Source organism: Pinus tabuliformis, chromosome 7, assembly GCF_031772625.1.
Source record: "Pinus tabuliformis cultivar Carrire ecotype Pingquan chromosome 7, CPIR1, whole genome shotgun sequence".
Taxonomy (NCBI): domain Eukaryota; kingdom Viridiplantae; phylum Streptophyta; class Pinopsida; order Pinales; family Pinaceae; genus Pinus; species Pinus tabuliformis.
In genome coordinates, this window is record NC_142293.1 from 1,120,792,905 (window position 1) to 1,120,806,281 (window position 13,377).

At 39.2% G+C, this 13,377-nt stretch overlaps 1 protein-coding gene and 3 pseudogenes across 1 annotated transcript; all 4 read right to left on the reverse strand.

Annotated features, from left to right (window-relative positions):
• Nucleotides 1-320: 320 nt before the first annotated feature.
• LOC149251456 (dnaJ protein homolog pseudogene) lies at nt 321-1,498 on the reverse strand (annotated as a pseudogene).
• Nucleotides 1,499-1,613: 115 nt separating this feature from the next.
• On the reverse strand, nt 1,614-2,178 carry LOC149251457 (putative inactive beta-glucosidase 33). Its single transcript, XM_089456530.1, has one exon. The coding sequence runs from the start codon at nt 2,126-2,128 to the stop codon at nt 1,646-1,648; it is 483 nt and encodes a 160-aa protein (XP_089312656.1). The 5' UTR covers nt 2,129-2,178; the 3' UTR covers nt 1,614-1,645.
• Nucleotides 2,179-6,440: 4,262 nt separating this feature from the next.
• On the reverse strand, nt 6,441-7,392 carry LOC149251458 (dnaJ protein homolog pseudogene; annotated as a pseudogene).
• Nucleotides 7,393-7,650: 258 nt separating this feature from the next.
• On the reverse strand, nt 7,651-8,325 carry LOC149251459 (putative inactive beta-glucosidase 33 pseudogene; annotated as a pseudogene).
• Between the last annotated feature and the right edge of the window lie 5,052 nt (nt 8,326-13,377).

Below are 13,377 nucleotides of genomic sequence, written 5' to 3' on the forward strand. Positions count from 1 at the left end.
AATAATAAAGAGCACTCTGCGGCCTTAGGCAATTTACCACCTGTTGAAAGTGCCTGAAACCTTTGCTGTAAATATCTCATGAGTGGCCATCAAAAATCCACATACTCAACAACCCCTTTCTTCTCTTCCTTATCACCAGGATACAGTGCTTTGAAGACACAATGACACGGGCCATCTCCACCCATAGGCATAGCAGTCCATGTCTTTTGGAATTCCTCTACGCACAGCGCTAAACCCAGAAGCGCATTGCCATAGTGCTACATGCAGTGCCACATTCTCAAAAGTGCAACACCATAGTTAGATTAGCTTGACTTTCAATTTTAATTTAACTTGACTTCAAATTTTGACTTGTGTGTGTTGTTGATGCAGGGGCACTGAGTTGGGCCTTTTTCTGTTAGCTGGCTCATAGTTCGAGGAGGCAAAACTACTTCTAGATCCTTGCACTGTTTAGGAGTTAAAGAATCTGGGAACTCTACATAGAAATGAATGTACATATTACCCTTCAAGAATGGCCACTGGTAAATATGCATTCCTTCATCATTAATAGCCTTGAACTGACCTGACTTAACAACTTCACTGGGACTAGATTTAATAAGCAGTTGCTGACCATCCAGATGGGTCAATATAAACTGAAGCCCACACAATGCCTCTGTCAATGATAAAGTATGCTCAACGAAAAGATCGTCTCCCTTTCTCTTAATTTTGCGATGCTCCCTTTGTTGAACTACAAATACAATGTCACCAGTAACTGTGTCAAGTGCTTCATCTGCTTCCCCTTGGAAAGTGATCCTCTAACCATTTTGCATTCCCTTCTCAACTGTGACCTTGAATATTTTCTTATCGGGTAAGACTTTTTCACCCTTGCATTGTGGGCACAGAACATTTCGAGATGGTGACAACTTCTTTAATATCCAATTGTAAAGGTCCTCCAATGATACTTTCAAGGGGTGAACAACCTCTTCACCTCTCCTTTGCCTTCGGGTTCCCCTGCTGCTACCACCTCCAAAAGGATTTCCACCGAAGAACGACTGGAATATATCAAATGGATCATGACCACCGCCACCACCCTTTCCTTATTGCTGCCAGCACATACTGAAGGACATCTTGATGGAGATCCATCCTGAATTGGTCATTCAAAGCCTCAGAAAGGGGAATAGAAGAATTATTAGGCTCTGAAAATCCATTTTCATGCACAATAATAGGAATATTATGGGAACGGTCCTCAATATATTCAAGCATTGCCTGCATGCTTTGTGGTACAACTGGCATACCAAAAAAGTGATCCATTGTTTCTCAAGGGAATTCCATCTCATTCCACTACAATTCCAATGGAAATATCTTGAGCATAGTCTCTTGATATAAGTTCACCTTTTCTTGGAACATCAAAACAATACATGGTAACATAGTGATTGACACCAATGAAGTCCAATGACCCTTGTAACTTTTGAGCCTGTTCTTTTGTAAATGAAGGTAACCGAGAACCCACTACATTCCTCATGCTCCCTGGATAGTCTCCAAAAACAAATGAGTCTAAAAGCTAGCTCACCATAAAATCATTTGCTCTTTGAGTAGCAGCCACATTTGTGGATTTATTAGTAAGAAGTATCATCCAATTTACTAAAATTACTAATCCAATCCATCCCTTCTACTTTGCCTGATAGGTTTTCCTGTACAGCTCCACAACAACTATATGTGATAGCAAAACATGGTGACCAACAATATAAGGCTCAACAGTTGAGTTTCCAGCAGTACAATTTCCAAATGGTTGGGAGCATCGTTGAGGTGGGAAAAAGCCTTGATCATATCCTATAGTGGCAAATATATTGGGCTCATTGAAAGTGGACCAATATTTTACTCGATCACCAAACTCTCTAAAACACACATCTGCATAACCTTTAAAATCCTCCACAATCTGTGGATTTAAGAAACCTCCATAGGAATCTTCCAGAGCTTGGGGCAGATCAAAGTGGTACAATGTAACATGTGGTTGAATGCCATGGGACAAAAGCTCATTTATGAGGTTATTATAGTACTCAATGCCCTTTGGATTGATGGGTCCTTCACCATCAGGAATAAGCCTAGGCCATGAGATTGAAAATCTATAGGCATCTACTCCCATCGCAGACATTAGATCAATATCCTCCTTGTAATGATGGTATTGATCAACAACTACATCTCCATTACTTCCATCTGGAGTAGTCCCTTCCCTGTGAGTGAAAGTGTCAAAGATGCTTGGCTTCCGACCATCTTCTGCTGCAGATCCTTCATACGGTTGTTTTGTTTGATTCCTATGTGTAAGTGCTCAGCGTAGGGCCAAACTCCAGATCATGTTGCTCAAATAAATACTCTTTTGCTGAAGCATTTTAGGTAGGCAAATAGACATAGGCTGATGAATTGAAAAGCTTGGAAGAGATGTAAGTAAGGATGACAAAAAACACTGAATGAACATCTACAAATATTCAAGTCATTCCTCTCTAGGACCATGAGACCAATGGTTGTAAATCAACCTTTCACTACCAATATCACTATCAACAATGTACGATGCCCTTTGCACAGATTCATGGATATCTCTTTCAATCAAAGCAGAACGAGCTCGCCATATGTTGAGATGAAGATTAGTAGTAGGGTAATAGGCCTTCAAATGCTATGTTCTCTCATTCTCTATCACAATCCAGCCACAAACATCTCCTATTTTCCTCTGGATCATAAAACACATAAACAGCTGCAGGGGAAGATCTTTGATTTGATCATTCATTTGGTCATATCTTTTGATCCGAGAGCCTGTTTTTGGAGTGTGATATACTGTTGGAAAGCTATTTCTGAGCTCTTTCTGATGGACACACTTATGACATGTTTTTCCTTGAAGATCATGTGCAAAACATCTAACAATACCAAACGTAGTAAGAATTCATGTTGATCCCAGGTGACAGGCTGCGAAGATTGAAACTAACATCAGCCTTTTTGGGGATGGCAGCTCCTTGGAGGTGCCAAGAACCATAGATCTTTGGGAACTTGTAGATTAGTGCCTCATCCGTTGGGCAATACGGTCAAATAGCTACAAACCCAAAACAACTTATACCAATCCAAAAACATATGCATACTGCAACTTGCACATAAACAAATACCGGAAACTGAACTGCTGCCTTGTGTAGCTTATTTATTTACAAATCTACCCTACTTTGATGCAAAATCAATAGATCAAGTGATGTTTTAATGCCATATCAACCAATCAAGTAACTGTGACATGGATGCTGCTTGGAAGTGCTCGAACCAGGACACAATTGGAAATGATAACAACCATCCATGCACTAACTGGATTTGGCTGTGTGAAATACAATCTGATTTATCCTTCAAACTGAAAATTTTTCCATGTATGCTACAACAGGATCAAAGAAACCAGACATTGTTTACTTCCCTAACTCCTCAACACAGACCTCCAACTGCAAATTGTCAATGCAAACATCCACAGGCAGCCTTACTTTCTCTTCCTTCTGCTGAAAAAGGTCCCCAAAGAATGGGACTCGACAGTCTAGATCCTGGGACTGTATTTGGGTCTCCAATTCAGTTAGATCTCCTTCAATTTTGATGGCAAACTCTTGCAAAAAATTGAGCTTAACTTCATGGCTACATCGACAGGATTTCAGATAAGAAGGAAGAGATGAAGCAAAGTTCACCTCTACCTCATCATCCATGCACATATCTTCCCATTCTCTAAATCTTTGAATAGAGGGAACCTCTATTTTGAATTCTTCCTCTTTCTCCATCCATGTTTCAAGAAAGATATGCCAAAAATATGCAAAGGACTTAATAGATCTGATAGGAAAACCTTCAATCCATCTTCTACATTTGCCTTGAAACGAATCAAAGAACAATCTGATGAAGACATCTTCCTTTTTAACTCTAATAATTTCCACAAATGTTTTAAAGTTTTATATATGTTCTAGAGTCAAAGTTAGATCTTCCCCATTGAATTTAGGGCCATTACTCAAAATGTATGTATCCTTTGGTAATTGATTAGGAAAACCAAGAAGATTAGAAAAATCAATACATGAATACCTTGAACAAATAGAAGCAACATCTGAGTCCTTCATTTAGCCAGTGGAGCCACCATCAACACTTTTAAACTCAGGATATTGAACAGTGGAGTCACTAGGTGGATGTTTCAGCCTTCATATGTGTCTGACTGCTGTCCACCATCAGCAACCAGATCTGCAACTTGAATGATCTTTCCTGGAGAAGATCTGTCCTCTCGTCCCCAGCACGGTGCCCATATGTTATCACTCAGAATTAACCTCAAGGCTTAGAAAAGGCAACTCTGAGGTAACCATAGACCAAGCTTTAGGTCTGGCATCTAGCCTTGCTGGACCAGAGAGGGCTCTCTCTTTGCCAACAAGATGTGGCTGCAATAAATGAAATTTTATGATAGCTATGGAGTATGGGAATTTGTTTGAAAAGTTTTGGGTCGAAACAACAAGAGAAAGGATGATTGGGCTATGGAGTCAATGTCAGTTTCTGTCGGCAAACTTGGGGAAAAGTAAGTACCATGTTCAGCCAGATAAAGATTGTGAAAGTGAGAAGAATAGGGGAGAAAGCCCACTGCCCTGCAGGCATCAAACAGGGATGGATCTCCAGGAGCAACTTTAGATGAACGAGAAAAACATGGTTTCTCAACAAAGCATCTAACCAAGGATGAATTCTCCAAAGACAACCACTACATCTAATAGCAAAATCATCATGAAAGGAGCATCATAGGGGATGGATTCCTAACATATCACTTAGATAATGCTGTAACAAGGCAGAAAAACATAATGTGTAAATGAATTTATGAGAAAAACATACTGGACATTTAAGCACCGTGATGAATCCCAGGTCCAAAGGGCAGAAAACTGCTTTATTAAAATGATATTTAGGAAAATTTTATACAGTGCCAAGCAGCCTTTTTGCTACCAAAATCCAACCCTTACATCTTTAAACTAATCCTATTTATAATATTACATATTAATTCTTGATTCCTAAAAATAGGAATCAAAATAATTAAAATAAAAAAACCAAACAAAAACCTAAATATGTTTTTATGCAGTCAAAGTACATAAATTAAATTATAACAAAATAACCTAATTAAATCTCAAAAATAAAAAGGAACAATTAATTTGCTGCCACAAGTCAAATTGCCAAAGTCTGTTGTGGAACATCACTGGAAATCAGGGATAATCTGGGATGCTGATCAACTCATCCTCCACCTACGCCCTGTAGATGGCTTGGATGCCCAAAAATCTTTGCCATCTGTTTGTTGAATGATTTGAATACTGCCACCTCTCCTTTGAAAAATTCAGTGCTGCTGATTTCATGGCTGGGACACTTGCCCTCTGTAATATGTGTTCATTTGTGGGACTACATGGATGGGGTGAATGTAACCATCAATCAAATGATTGGTGTTTGATGAGCAGTGAGAGATGGAAAAACGGATGAAGAATCGCTCATCACTTGCAGCAAATAGTTTCAATGTCAAGTGATGTTTATGTCCATCAAAGCACTCCAGTAGCTATGGTCACCACTGAGGTCACATGTGGCCAAGCCTCCACAAAGGAATTATGCTTCTGCTCTTCAACTTCACTGCCATTCACATTGATCTCTGGTTACCATAGAACTTGTGAGATTATTACCTGTTTATCATCACCATTTATCTTACAGCCCAAAAGTGTTAGAGGTAAAGTGATAACCAGGCGCTATGATAGTTTTCGTTGCTGGTTGTTGAGTTAAACACTCTGATTTCTGTAAACTCAATTTCAAACTCCCCTTCTTCGAGAAGCATTAACCACAGGTGCATTGAGTGAAAGCGTCATTCAAAAACTTTCCACTGTCTTCATCTATGATAGCGCGCTTCTCAAATAGAAATTTCTGAGGTATAAAGTTAACAGCCGAAGTTACAATAGCTGACAAAGATCTTTCCTCGTGTACAAGCTTATAAATGGTGTCAATAATAAAGAGCACTTTGCAGCCTTGGGAAATTTACTGCCTATTGAAAGTGCCTGAAAACTTTTCTGTAAATATCTCATGAGCGGCCATCAAAATCCACATACTCAACAACCCCTTTCTTCTCTTCCTTATCACTAGGATACAACGCTTTGAAGACACAATGACACGGGCCATCTCCACCCATAGGCATAGCAGTCCATGTCTTTTGGCATTCCTCTACGTGCAGCGCTAAACCCAGGAGTGCAGCGCCACAGTGCTACATGCAGTGCCACACTCCCAGAAGCGCAGCGCCACACTCCCAGAAGCGCAGCGCCACAGCCAATTTAGCATGACTTTCAATTTTATTTTAACTTGACTTCAAATTTTAACTTGTGTGCATTGTTGATGTAGGGGCGTTGCGCTGGGCCTTTATTTGTTAGCTAGCTCGCAGTTCAAGGAGGAAAAACTACTTCCAAATCCTTGCACTATTTAGGAGTTAAAGAATCTGGGAACTCTACAGAGAAATGAATGTACAGATTACCCTTCATGAATGGCCACTGGTAAACAGGCATTCCTTCATCATTAATAGCCTTGAACTGACCTGACTTAACAACTTCACCGGGACTAGATTTAATAAGCAGTTGCCGACCATCCAGATGGGTCAATATAAACTGAAACCCACACAATGCCTCTGTCAATGATAAAGTATGCTCAACGAAAAGATCGTCTCCCTTTCTCTTGAATTTGGGATGCTCCCTTTGTTGAACTACAAATACAATGTCACCAGTAACTGTGTCAGGCGCTTCATCTACTTCCCCTTGGAAAGTGATCCTCTGACCATTTTGCATTCCCTTCTCAACTGTGACCTCGAGCATTTTCTTATCGGGTAAGACTTTTTCACCCTTGCATTGTGGGCATAGAACATTTCGAGATGGCGACAACTTCTTTAATATCCAATTGTAAAGGTCCTCCAATGATACTTTCAAGGGGTGAACAACCTCTTCACTTCTCCTTTTCCTTTGGGCTCCCCTGTTGCTACCACCTCCAAAAGGTTTTCCACTGAAGAATGACTAGAATATATCAAATGGATCATGACCACCGCCACCACCCTTTCCTTATTGCTACCAGCACATACTGAAGGACATCTTGATGAAGATTCATCCTGAATTGGTCATTCAAGACCTCAGAAAGGGGAATAGAAGAATTATTAGGCTCTGAAAATCCATTTTCATGCACAATAATAGGAATATTATGGGAACGGTCCTCAATATATTCAAGCACTGCCTACATGCTTTGTGGTACAACTGGCATACCAAAAAATGATCCATTTCTGCTGAGGGGAATTCCATCTCGTTCCACTACAATTCCAATGGAAATATCTTGAGCATAGTCTCTTGATATAAGTTCAACTTTTCTTGGAACATCAAAACAATACATGGTAACATAGTGATTGATACCAATGAAGTCCAATGACCCTTGTAACTTTTGAGCCTGTTATTTTGTAAATGAAGGTAACCGAGAACCCACTATATTCCTCATGCTCCCTGGATAGTCTCCAGAAACAAATGAGTCTAAAAGCTAGCTCACCATAAAATCATTTGCTCTTTGAGTAGCAGCCACATATGTGGATTTATTATTAAGAGGTATCATCCAATTTACTAAAATTACTAATCCAATCCATCCCTTTTGCTTTTCCTAATAGGTTTTCTTGTACAGCTCCACAACAACTATATGTGATAGAAAAACATGGTGACCAACAATATAAGGCTCAACAATTGAGTTTCCAGCAGTACAATTTCCAAATGGTTGGGAGCATCGTTGAGGTGGGGAAAAGCCTTGTTCATATCCTGCAGTGGAAAATATATTAGGCTCATTGAAAGTGGACCAATATTTTACTCGATCACCAAACTCTCTGAAACACACATCTGCATAACCTTTAAAATCCTCCACAATCTGTGGATTTAAGAGACCTCCATAGGAATCTTCCAGATCTTGGGGTAGATCAAAGTGGTAAAATGTAACATGTGGTTGAATGCCATGGGACAAAAGCTCATTTATGAGGTTATTATAGTACTCAACACCCTTTGGATTGATGGGTCCTTCACCATCAGGAATAAGCTTGGGCCATGAGATTGAAAATCTATAGGCATCTACTCCCATCGTAGACATTAGATCAATATCCTCCTTGTAACGATGGTATTGATCAACAACTACATCTCCATTACTTCCATCCGGAGTAGTCCCTTCCCTGTGAGTGAAAGTGTCAAAGATGCTTGGCTTTCGACCATCTTCTGCTGCAACTCCTTCATACGGTTGTTTTGTTTGTTCCCCAGGTGTAAGTGCTGCGCATAGGGCCACACTCCAGATCATGTTGCTCAAATAAAAGCTATTTTTTTGATACATTTTAGGTAGGCAAATAGACACAGGCTGATGAATTAAAAAGCTTGGAAGAGATGTAAGTAAGGATGACAGCAAACACTGAATGAAAATCTATAAATCTTCAAGTAATTCCTCTCTAGGACCATGAGACCAGCGACTGTAAATCAACCATTCACCAACAATATCACTGTCAACAATGTACGGTGCCCTCTGTACAGATTCATGGATATCTCTTTCAATCAAAGCAGAATGAGCTCACCATATGTTGAGATGAAGATTAACAGTAGGGTAATAGGCCTTCAAATGCTATGTTCTCTCCTTCTCTATCACAATCCAGCCACAAACATCTCCTAGTTTCCTCTGGATCATAAAACACATAAACAGCTGCATGGGAAGATCTTTGATTTGATCATTCATTTGGTCATATCTTTTGATCCAGGAGCCTATTTTTGGAGTGTGATATACCGTTGGAAATCTCTTTTCGAGTTGTTTTTGATAGACACACTTATGACATGTTTTTACCTGAAGATCATGTGCAAAAAATCTAACAAAACCAAACGTAGTAAGAGCTCATGTTGATCCCTAGTGACAGGGTGCGAAAACTGGAACTAACAACTTGCAATCTGTGACCTTTCACCTTCCTTTTCTCCTAATTTCCATTATTTTCATGAATAAATGTGCCAAAAATGTGATTTTTCCTTTCTAAAGCCTTAGCCATTTCCTTTTCCAATTTCCTTAGCCATTATTCAACCACAAGTGATCCCCATCAATATGATTTTGCCCAACATTCAGCTTGGAATAAGTGTCTCATCAACTGTGGTTATTATTATTCCTTTATTAAATATTATTACATGGAATTTTCTCCAGGGCTATTACATAACTCCCCCTTGGGGAATACCATCCTCAGTGTTCAACAACACCTATAACCACAAGACTACTGTAAGAAAAACATATTGTCGATGGTGCTTTATAACTTAGCTCATTGCAGTGTTTACAAGATGAACTCGCTGAGAAGCAAAACAACATGAAAAAATAAAAAATATAACATCATAATGACATGACACCCATACTGCTTACTGGAGCTTTATAACATAGCTCATGTCAGTATTTACATCCATATACATATGTATATATACCAACATATCACCAAACAAGTACCAAACCATATACCAAATACATATACCAAAACTTCTTTGCCTCAACCAGAAAGAAATGAAGGATACATAGCCCACATCTGATCTGCCATCTCCCATGTAGCTTCATGGGGCCCAATGTGCTTCCACTATACTTTAACCTGCTCGATTTCTTGGTTCCAGAGCTTGAACATCTTTTTTTGCAATATACACTAAGGCTTCGACTTGAATTCTCCATCTGGTTCCACCTGCAATATAGACTAGTCAATCGCATGATCAACATCTTTAACATACTTCTTAAGTAATGAGGACTTTGACTATTGGAGGAAGTGCGAGTCGATAAGCTACACTAAAGGGTCCACAAAAACGTGGTGCCACCTTGGCACATGATCCAATCTGTAAGGATTTCTTCTTTGGGTTGATGTGCAAGTACACTTGTTTCTCAAACTGGAACTCTTTGAACAACTTGTTCTGGTCTTCATAGCTCTTTTTCCTATCCTGTGATGCCTTTAGATTTTTATTTATAACCTGCATTTCCTGTTCCATGCCCACCAAAATGTTTGGTCCAATAAACACCCTGTTAACTTGATCACTCCAACTGATGGGAGTATTACAACTTCACCCATACAATGCCTTAAACAGACTCATCCTCAGTGACTCTTGGTACCCATTGTCATAAGCGAACTCTACCAATGGAAGGTACTCTTCTCACTTTCGTTGCTAATGCATCATGTACATCCTCAAAATGTTGTCTAATATCTTGTTGGCCCTCTCAGTCTATCCATCTGTCTGCAGATGATAATCTGTATTAAAGGCAAACTCCATGCCCAAACCTGCAAACAACTCCTTCCAAAACTTGGAAGTAAAATTTTTATGCCTGTATGACACAATATTCTTTGGAACTCCATGCAATCTGAGCATGTCTCTAATGAATACCTATGCTGCATCGCTAGCTGAGAATGTAGACTTCAACGGAATGAAGTGCACAACCTTTGTCAACCTGTCTACAACAACCATGATGGAATCATGTTGTCTCACTATCCTCGAAAAACCTATGATAAAGTCCATGAAAATGACTTCCCATTTCCATTTAGGAATTGAAATTGGTTGTTGCAATCCACTTGGACCCTTACACTTTGCCTTCACATGATGACAATCGAAACACCTAGCCACAAACTCTACTAACAACCTTCTTTAGATTCAACCAATAATATAATTTCTTCATTGTTGTCAGTGTCTTATGATATCCTGGTTGAACTGAATATGGTTTAACATGAAACACCCTCAAGATCACCTTCTTGAGCTCACTACTATATGGCACATATATATTGTCTCTGAAGCTAACTAGTCTGTATGCCATGAGGTGATAGTCCACATCCCGTGCACTTGTATCTCTTCCTGCACTTGTACCACCACTTGTACCTATAACTGTACTTTGCTACAACTTGTGCATAAGATCCATATACTTGACATCCTACTGCCCTACCTATAAGATCCTATCATGTAAGTCTATCCCATAGGAGCTCATACATGCTAAGTGATTTACCTGTATCCGTCTACTAAGAGCATCTACCACCCTGTTCTCCTTACCTTTGATATACTTGATCTCAAAATTGAACTCATTGATCATGGCCAACCACCGTGCTTGCCTACCATTCAGGTTTGGTTGGTCAAATAGATACCACAAACCACTGTGATCACTCATCAACATAAACCTCATGCCCAGAAGATAGTGCCTCCACATATTCAATGCATGTATGGTCAATTCCAGCTCAAGATCATGTGTTGGGTAGTTTTGCTCATGCTCATTTAGTTTTAGTGACTGATAGCATATCACCTGTCTATCCTGCATAAGGACTCCACCATGTCCTCTCTTACAAGCATCTGTGCATGCTACAAACTCTTTTTCTAGGTCTGCAATCTTTAACACTAGTGCATGTGTCAAAAACTGCTTGAGCTTCTCAAAACTAGCCTCACACTCCTCTTTCCATTCAAACTTCTTACCTTTTCTTTTCAATGATGTGATAGGATAAGTAATCTGTGAGAATTTCATGATGAACCTACGGTAATAACCTACTAATCCCATGAAGGATCTCACCTCATCTACATTTCCAGGAGCTACCCACTCCATGATGTCCCTTATCTTTTTTGGATCTACTGCAATGCCCTCCTTGGAGACAAATGTCCCTATTAATGTACCTCAGTTTGGAAGAAACTACACTTGCTGAGCTTAGCATACAACTGATGCTCTCTCAACAACCTCAACACTGTCGCTAAATGCTTGACATGCTCTTCCTCATTTTTATAATATACCAATATGGCATTAATGAACATAATAACCAACTTATCCAAATACAGATGCAACACACTATTCATCAAGCACATAAATGTAGCTAGAGAATTAGTCAAACCGAATGGAACTACAACAAACTCATAATGACCATACCTGGTTCGGAAAGTTGTCTTGTAAATGTCCTCCGCTTTGATGTGTACATGGTGTGTTGATCTAAAGATGATCTGAGGTTGTCATTGATGTCAACCCAAGCAGCACCACAGGCTATCCTGATCTTTCAAGGGAATTTTGACTTGACAACTTACTATATTTTGAGTCAAGGATCTTCTAGATGGATTCTACTCGTCGAGATGTTTTCGTTGATATATGGCACGCTAAGTAATTCTTCACGGTTTGAGAGATATTCATGTTTGAAGTTAGTAACCCCAGTTAGTAGGATAAAACCCTATGGGTTTGTGGCATGGCACTCATAATTGGTTTTGGTCATTGAATAGTCAATAATTAATAATTTTTTAAGCTCCTAAAATCCCTCCAACATTCTCTATAGAATCCCCTTTCAACTCTTTAAAAAGAAATCTCATATATCCTCCAAAATTAGTGATCGTGGCATTTTTGCTATAACTTCATTTCTGCGAAGTCTTAGATTCTGAAATTAAAACTCATTGGATTTTCAATCCTAATTAATGTCGTGACCAAATTTCAGATCTTGGTTCGCTATATTTTCGGCGATATGATTTGTGGAAGTTAGGGTTTTTGCAGGCTCCCGAATTTCATCTCAAAGAAATGACCTTAGGAATATCGTTATAACTCTCTCTCTAAGAAGAGGAGTGGAATTCTGTAAAAAGTGGTGGATAGTGCACAGAATTTAGTTTTCCGTGTATCAATTTCAGTTCTGAAGGAGGAAATAGTGACACATGGCATGCCATACAAGTTCGCTCTACTGAACTAGTCCATAATTAGGTCATTGTGAGAGATTGGGCATAACTTTGCCTTGAAGAGTCCAAATCGGCTTAGACCTGTGGCATTGGAAATAAGACTCAGAGGGCTACTGCAAAATTGAATATCACATATTGGGGATTTGAAATCATAGAGATACATTAGATTAAATATCATGCTCCTAGAAGGCAAGAAAAAACTAGATCAAGTGTTGTCAAGGGGTGCCAAAGACCAGACTTTCTAGGGCAGCAAAGAGCAAGGTGCAGAAAAATGATGTAGTAGAGGTAAGATACAGGTAATTGTATTCTGTATATGCATTTTTATCTCTTAATTGCATTAGGTTCATTGTATTCTAATTTGTTCTTTTTGTTTAGCACTGACATATGCTTTGCAGGATGAGGTAAGTTTTTTTATTATCATGTCATGGGTAATTCCTTGAAGAATTTTTTTAGGTATTATATATTCATCAAGAGAAGACTCAATGCATAATATAATGTTTTGAAGACTGAGAAAGGGTAGCATGACAAGAGCAGAAATCAAGGTGCAAAACAACAACAAGAAGTTCACCACATGAAGTCTTCAAGAGGGAAGCACCACATACAATCATTGTACAGAGTCATTGTAAAAGCATCTTTGTAAAATTTGTACAAGTGTATATCTTCCAAGAGTTGAAGAGGCAGT

Bases quoted from the DNA above. Each gene is read 5' to 3' on its own strand.
- LOC149251457 (XM_089456530.1), bottom strand. From the start codon at position 2,128: ATGTCTGCGATGGGAGTAGATGCCTATAGATTTTCAATCTCATGGCCT.